Here is an 8,384-nt window from a genome sequence, read left to right as displayed (position 1 = left end):
CATATGAAGAAATACTCTTTTGTCTCAGTAACCTCAGCATATGAAGTAATATCTCCAGTAGCCTTTGCTTCCCCGCAACTTGAGCCAGGTACCCATTAGAGCTGGGTTGACAAAGGGAGGCCTGTGGTCTCTAGCCCAGGATCTGAACTAGACTTTCAGGTCAGCATTCATGTACTCTATCTTTGAACATGCCATCCCAATGACAGTTACTAAATGTAAAACATGTCGCTGTTTTTTAAAGAGTTATGTGATTTCTATCTACTTGTTATTTTTCTTCTTCTATATAGGTCATTGCTATCTGTTTGTATAAGCCATGAATTCAATTTGTATGTACAATAAATTAATACAATTAATATTAATATTTAATATTTTTTTATTCCACATATATATTATATTTAAATAAAACAATTCAACATTCATACTTCATCTAATGATTTCTGCCAGATGGGGTACATATTTTTCACCATTGACCAGTAGTTAGCCTAAAACAAAAAGCAAATACTCTTTTTATAAAAATAATTAAGAATACTTAGTTAATCGTAAACGATGTGTAACATAGTTTCAAAACACCAGCAGGGGAATTAATACAATTAAATTTTTGTTTTTAAAATCTTCTTTTACTTTTAGTTTACATGGAATTAAAATAAACTTGAAAAATAAAAGCACTCTATAGTTTACTAAATGGGACAGCGTGGCGTAATGGTAGACAGCTAGAATACTATCACGAGAGCCTCGAGTTCAAATACAGGTTCAAGTCAATATAAAGTCCCTGAGTCCACCCAGCTCGGATGGGATGGGGTACCTAACTAACGTTCAGGAAAACAAAGTGGGCATAGTTCTGACCATGATATGCCTTCAAATGCTGAGGTCTTTAATGCACATGACTCTACTTCATCTGATCCATGTGCCTTGGGCACGAATAGGAAAGGTTGATGATAGTTTACTAGTGGGGAAAACACGCTAGTTAAAACCTACTTTTAAGTACGTTTAAGTTTTCAATAAACGCTATAAGTTTATGAGGACTTCAATAAAGGATTTATGTAAGGATTAGAGCTACATAGAGACAATTTGTTTCTGCAAAAATGGTAAGTAAAAAAAAAACTACCTGGAGATAAGCAAATTTAGGACTCTGTGCTTCAAACAAACTGTCATTTAAAACTGCCTCCACCTGATTGATATCCTGCATTTAAGATTAATAAGATGGCACTGTTGTTATGTATTTTGCATTTCATCAGTAAATGTAATTCAAAATGTTTATGCATGTCCTATAAGAGGAATGATAAATATAATATTTATAAACATTAACACTTATCGTAGTGTACAATTCTAGAAAATTTTTTTTAAAGAAATTCTATAGCCTAGATTGTTATTTTTTAAAATGCTAATAGTATAGTAGATACCTTTAATAATCTATCATTACGAATAGCTGCATCCACATTATTCAGAGGGAGATCTTGTAGGGGAGTTTTCTGAAGAAAATTTTTGGATGTCCTTAATAAAGCTTCTCTTTTGTTGATTCTGTTGAAGAATTGTTACATTGAAAAAAAAACTGTTTCAACATTTGCAACGTCAATAATTCTTCTGTAGCAGATAGCATTGATTTATTATTCAAAAAAGGGTACTACAATTAAAAACAACTATTAAACATAAGGTTTAAATAAATTAAAGTGTGCTGGTGAACATCATACCAGTTTAACTAGCTTTATATTTTAGTTTGAGAACTGAAATAATGATTTCTTTAGTAAAGTTCCCTTTTTAAACCTGACAGTCTATAGAGCAAGTAAAGTAGAGTTCACTTGTTTCTGTGACCTAGGCATATGAAGAGATAGTGTGGTCAGCACTATGCCCAGCCGCCTTTACTTTTTCTAACATGAGTTAGGTACCCATCAGAGTTGGGTGGACTCAGGAACGGTCTACAGACTTGAACCCGGATTCAAACTTGAGACTTACGGGTTAGCAGTTCAGCTCTCTACCGCTAAACCACTCTGTCACTTATTTCTTTAGTGGGTACATATATTATGATCAAAGATACCCTATATCAACTAACCCTAAATGTTTTTTTTCTATAGTTAACTCTAACTGAGATGAATTTTATTTTGTGGGTGAGTGTTTGGCAGGCTACAGCTATACAGCAGCATGTGGCTGTTCAAATATATACTTTTATTTCCCTTTTTATCAAGTTCATATTAGGAAACTGTACGAAGAGTGGAGTAACATGCACAAGGGAAAGTCATTCAAAGGTTGCTACAGAATCTTAAAATTACATAATGTAAATGATAATTGCTGTGAAGCTTCCTAAAATTTATTTCGGCAAAAATATCAATAAAATGGTATGCCCCAATATATAAAGCAGACTACTGTACTTCTGTCTAGGCCAAACAATAAACTGTTGTATTTTCTATTGGTTACTTCTATAATCCAATACAATTAACCAAAGAAAACTATTCTAAAGCTTAATTTCCAAAGCCATATTTATAAAAGTGTCAAAAGATTTTACACTACCAAAAGCCCAAAATTGTACTAAATTGAAAAAATAAATAAATAAGAAATTGAAGAATAAATTCTATTAAAAACACAGTGAGTAGACTAACATTTCCTCATGTAAGATTGTTAGTTGTAGTTCCCTGTTAGTCCACTTCTCAAGTCTTGCTTGGTTTAAGGACTGCGCTTGTTTGTTTGGTTTATTTAGTATACTCATGCTGCATCAGCAAAAAACAAATGATTCACCTGCAAAATAGAAACAAAAAAAAAGAGTAACAAAATTATATTACTTTTATTCACTAATTAATGCACAACTTCTAAAGTTTTCAATTAATGAATGTAATGCTTTTTCTCTAATTTAAAGAGAGAACCCACTCAAATTTAAATTCTCAAAATTATTTCATCATTGTGAGTTCCAGAGCCCACTCACAATACTGGACAACACAATAATGATGTGGTATCCTAGAACATCTGCAGATGCAAAGTAGCATAAGAAAAATTAACACTTGACACAGCTTCATAAGTTAACATCAGAACATTAACGAAAGTTTTACCAAGGATATACGTTAAGGTTACACGTTATTTTGTAAATTTATATTATTTTAAATTATCCATTAGCATCAGATTAAAGGTTGCATCTATTTCCAGTTCACTCTGAATAGCTTTTTTAGTACACTGGCCAATCAGAGAGATGCATTCATACAATTTGCATTGTTAGGTTTAATATGTCTTTGGATTAATCCATAGCCCTATTGCCTAGCCCAAACACCTTACCCTAATGCCTAACCCTAACCTTAAAACAGTCTTTATTTACTAGATCTAAGTAAAATAGAAAAAAAGGACAGCAAAAACTCAGGGCCAAAGAGAATAGAGCCAGTGTCTCTAATCAAAAAAGTTGATGGCCATACTAAAATAATAAATATACATGCATGCCCCAAATGCAAAAATAGAAAATAGTATGATTAGTCTGGGTAAAAATAGCTAACTATTGGTCTATGAAAAGACTCTTGTAAATTGACACAAACATAAAATGTTTCAAAAGATCCATCTAATATTTATAAAATTATTTACATTTAAAAAATAAATATGGTTATAAAAATCTGACTGGTTTTTATCTGACTTTACTTAAAATGACATATATTTTACTTCTTTAATAAGTACAGTGACAAAAGAAACATTTACAATAAAAAAAGCAAAAACAATTTGGTTTTTCCTTGTCTTCAAGTGGTAATGGAGACATACAACATATTTCTGCTGTTCAACAGGCTAGGATAAAATGATAAATTATAAGGAAATTCCGTACTAAGCAGTGAAGTAATATCTAGGCTTATAATAAATACTTTAATTTAAATCTACATATATAAAAATAAAAGTATGTGAGTTTATTTTTCCTTTATGCATTAAAACACCTAGGCCTTACTAGGCTCACAAGTCCTAGGCCTAATTAATATTAAATAAGGATGTTGGGAAATTAAGAGACGCAAAACAGCGAGGCAGTAAACTGCAAGAAGGGTGCGAAAACCCTCTGTCGAATGATATTTTTGCCTCATATTTTACTATCAACTGATACTTACGCAGGTTGGTGGTAGGATGCAAATATATATGCAAAAATTTTACCGCCACCAATTTACAGTGATATTAAGTTGATGCAGACTTCAGAGACGTTTTGTTTACTTTGTTAAAACTTCCGATTATTACGTCCCTAGACATTCTGACGATTTGTCAACTGCACCATCTTTTGTGTCGACTTAGAATACCACCTTGTTCAAAACTGCTCAAAATACCACAGACAATAGATCAACTTATTTCTTTTGTGTAGAAAATCGAGGCCACCTGCATGCTACAAACATATATTGTATTGTTGCAAAGAAATTTTGTTTTATTACGTAGCAAAAAGAGCCCCCCCCCAGGGTTTGTTGCATAGAGTTAAATATAAACTCAAAACAATAATAATATATATTTAATTGGGCACCCCGTCAAAAGAGCGCACGTCAAAAGAGCGCCGACATAAGAGCGCAGACAAAAGAGCGCCGACATAAGAGCGCACTAATTTCCCGACAAAAGAGCGCAAACCGTAGTTAATGGTTAATAAAAATTAACTCAGATCAGAAGGCAGCGTTTGATGTTAACTCTTTATTGTTTCATTAAAAAACTAATTGTTCAGTTTCTTTAACTAAAAAACCGATAAAATCAACATGAAGTCCACATCTGTAGCCTTCGACCAATATAATAACCTTCCCTTTCTGTGATTCGATCTTCTCCATGTTACTTGGGTTAGAAATATTTTCAAACTGCATTCATAACATATTAAACATAATATATAAATAAACACGTCGTTTTATCGTATCGCAGATTGTTTAATTAAAACAAGTGTTAACCATGCCATATTCGTTTAGCGTACAACATGTGTTTTTTTAATTGGCTGCGCTCTTATGTCGGCGCTCTTTTGTCGTGCGCTCTTTTGATGGGTCACCATTTACTTGATAGGTCAGGCCACATACGACACATGCATAGTGTTCTGTGTTGTGCCTTAATATATTTAAACTAATGAGCTAAATAAACTATCTCTCTTTATATTCTTTAGCAATAATTAAATTAACTAATTAATTAAGTAATGAAATTGGTTGCAGTAAAATTTTCGCAGATAGCTTTGCATCCTACCACGACCCTGCGTAAGTATCAGGTGGTGGTAAATTAATACTATAAATAATATAGATCTAATAGTGATTGACAGGCATGCTATAAATACTAGATTTTAACTAGATCTAGGCCTTATTATTTTTATTATTTATTAGTCCCTAATGGTAATCAATATACTAATCATAATAATAAGGGGTCATCCATTTATGACTTCCCCACGGGGGGGGGGGGGGGGGGGGCCGTAAAAAATTGACTTTTGCTGACTTTTAAAAAGGAATTAAGTGGACTATTGTAAACGGGGAGGGGTGTCCAAAATCCAAACATTTGTGGACATCATAAATGGATGACCCCTAACCTTATCCTTTTTTATTTTAATTTTTAACATTCACTTTGCGTAGTTATTCTAGTTAAGTTTAGTAGGTAATAGGCAATAATAGACTATTATTATTTAATAGTAATACTAATAGGCCAGTAATAGGCCTATGGCCTCTATACTCTATAGAGTACTATAGGGCCTACTATGGTAAAACTCCATTTTAGCGTATTTTATTCCCCGCTTCACTTCACCTCCAGTTGAGCGTATTTTATTATAAACACAACCGAAACACACAAAAAAGTCAGGAAAACACTAGATCTACTTATTTTTTTTAATGAATGTGATTTTTAATAAGAAAGGTAAAAAAAAACATAAAAAGCATTAGAACTGTTCCAATTAAATATCGAATCTCGTGTAATCGTCAGCGGGAGAAAAATCCTTACACGGTCGCGGGTTCACCGTGAGTTCACATTGACATTCAATGAATTATCAGCATACGTCATAGCTCGGGCAATTGCTATTTGAAATTGTGTGGGCCTCAGTTTTGGGGTCATTGTAAGTTCATTAATGTTTATTTATAGTATCATGCCTGGGAGATACTTGTAACAATACAAACTTAACCGCCTTGCAATTGTGATTGCAATACGTTTACGTACTTCACCCATTGCCATGAAAATTCTGACACACGAACATTGCACATTCAATATTCTAAGTTTGGATTTTTCTCAAGTTTTAACAAAACTAAATTATCAAAATCTAAAACAAAGTCAGTCTCTGTTTTTTTATTCATTTTTATTAATTTGTTAAAACAAAAATACAATACAAATAAATGAATCGTGTTTTGGTGTGTTTCGGTGGTTATAATAAAATACGCTCAACTGGAGGTAAACAAGCAGCGGAGAAATAAAATACGCTAAAATACTAAAATGGAGTTTAACCGCCTACTATTTATTAATTTAATTTTAGTCTATTTACTATTTAGTATTTAAGTTAAATTATAAGCCTAACCCTTCTAGAAACAGAACATCGGTTAGTTTTAATTGGAGCCGTCCTAGGCCTATGTCTAATTAATTATGAACCTTAAAAAAAATATTAGACCTAGATTCTAGATCTAGGCTTATTTCATTTCAACTAAGAAATTCAGCAGAACCAACAGGACAAGACAACTAGAAGACGTGTTACTATGAACAGACGAGTAAATTTACCTCCTTTACTAAAAATCTAAAATTAAGAGTTCGCACTATTACTAAAATAATAATTAAAATACGTGGATTGCTGCAAAATAAAATATCGTCTCGTAGACACAGCAATGTTGATAGCAACTACAGTTATAGAATTCAATGAAAAAACATCTTAATATTTGGAATATATATATATATATATATATATATATATATATATATATATATATATATATATATATATATACATATATATATATATATATATTTAATATATATATACACACATTGCCACTGTGAAATGAATGACAATGTAGCGGATTAAGGGGAAGGCTGCAGATTTTTAGAGGCCCCCATATTAACTCTTATAAATCATAGTAAATTTCACTTTACAGCGTAGGCCTATTTTTTGTTTTTCTATAAAAACCAAAGCTTCAATTTAATTGAAAAAAGGTATAGACCTACTGGTCCGGCTATTTGCATCTTTCGAAATCACTACATTAGGTAGGGACTAAAGTGTTTTGAATGTTAGGCCAGTTATTTGAAGTGACAGGTCGGTTAATGACGTTCTTATTATGTATTCATTAAATAAGAATTAAAACCTAACCTAGACGCCAGACGGGAGCTTCGGGGATACGACTAGGTTTATCTGCTTAGTATAGATAAAGAAGTGATAAAACTATTGACAGTGACGGATTAATTGGCTCAACAGGAGGACACCAATTTTCTGTTTACGACGCACGTTAAAAAATTTCCTATCCATTTTTTATTTGGTTGCTTAGTGCTTACAATCTAAATATATGTAGTATGTCCTAATCAGAATCTCATTAAAAAACTAAACGTGTTTTTGATTGATCTCGATTATAAAACATGACAAGTTAGCAAATTACATCAGACTTGGGTCCTTTGGCATATATATTATAACCCTGCACCTTCCATTGAATCAAGACAAGCAGCACTATAACTAACAACTTTACATCAGCAGGCCTAGATAGAAAAGGTATGGAGATATGTTTTTAAATGTTATTAATTGAATCAAATGTGTGTATATTTATGATAAATTACAAGATAATCAAGCACGATTTTAAAGGCAATGTAGTTGCAATAATCAGGTGTGTAACTAGGTTATCATGGTTTTGTAAAGTCATGGAATTTGTATTTGAATATTATACTCCTATATGTTTAGCCATTTAAGCCCAATATTTATTTATCCAATTTTCAATACACCCGACCTAAACATGTTTGTGTATAAGTAAACGATTAGAGTTAGAGGTAGCATCGCTAGACTAATTGAGGTTTTGTCAATCAACGCGATCAATTGAAAGTCTTTGAATATCATGTAAATCTTCATGATTGTTCTACGTAGGGTGGTTTATGATCTTTTTTGATTTTTTTTTAATCTTCTGGCGACCACACCAGGGCTTTTCAGAAAGTCATTTTTCATCTGTTCTGATGACATGTGTTATAATGATCTGTTCCTTTCTTCGTTCTCTGGTGGATGCAAACCAGTATATTTTTCACGTTTGTGCGGATATCCAACCTTCAGATACCCAACAGAGGTCGGCGTGGTCGAGTCGGTTGCTAAACCGAAAAGTCTCGAGTTCGAACCCTCGGGCAGATGAGGCTCGTTAGCTGGGGCCAGCCACTTTTCTTGGAGAGACAACTCCAAAATCAAACAACTGCTGTCTTGTAGTTTGTTCTTGGTTGGACAAAGGCTATGGAAGCAAATCCAAAAAGAAAAGCAGGCTGAAATCGGAGTCAATGGC

At 32.8% G+C, this 8,384-nt stretch overlaps 1 protein-coding gene across 5 annotated transcripts; it reads right to left on the bottom strand.

Annotated features, from left to right (window-relative positions):
• Positions 1–353: 353 nt before the first annotated feature.
• LOC131940214 (centrosomal protein 15 kDa) lies at positions 354–6,617 on the bottom strand. Of its 5 annotated transcripts, none has more exons than XM_059298836.1 (6): positions 6,446–6,617; positions 2,857–2,952; positions 2,592–2,727; positions 1,401–1,518; positions 1,106–1,180; positions 354–482 (listed from the first exon to the last, which is right to left on the bottom strand). In XM_059298836.1, exons 3-6 carry the CDS (start codon positions 2,696–2,698, stop codon positions 417–419), a joined length of 366 nt encoding a protein of 121 aa, XP_059154819.1. In that variant the 5' UTR covers positions 2,699–2,727; positions 2,857–2,952; positions 6,446–6,617; the 3' UTR covers positions 354–416. The 5 variants fall into 5 exon arrangements, with proteins under 5 accessions (XP_059154819.1, XP_059154823.1, XP_059154822.1 ...); XM_059298840.1 differs by having other exon boundaries at positions 6,517–6,617; XM_059298839.1 differs by having other exon boundaries at positions 6,536–6,617.
• Between the last annotated feature and the right edge of the window lie 1,767 nt (positions 6,618–8,384).

Source organism: Physella acuta, unplaced genomic scaffold (genome assembly GCF_028476545.2).
Source record: "Physella acuta isolate Inbredline_101_S28 unplaced genomic scaffold, ASM2847654v3 ptg000312l, whole genome shotgun sequence".
NCBI classification, from domain to species: Eukaryota; Metazoa; Mollusca; class Gastropoda; family Physidae; genus Physella; species Physella acuta.
This window is presented reverse-complemented; position numbering and strand designations above follow the sequence as displayed.

Coding starts and splice junctions, on each gene's coding strand:
- LOC131940214 (XM_059298836.1), bottom strand. CDS start 2,698: ATGAGTATACTAAATAAACCAAACAAACAAGCGCAGTCCTTAAACCAA. Junction 1,519..2,591: donor ACAATCTTACATGAGGAAAT/GTTAGTCTACTC, acceptor ATTCTTCAACAG/AATCAACAAAAGAGAAGCTT. Junction 483..1,105: donor CTAAATTTGCTTATCTCCAG/GTAGTTTTTTTT, acceptor TTTTTGTTTTAG/GCTAACTACTGGTCAATGGT.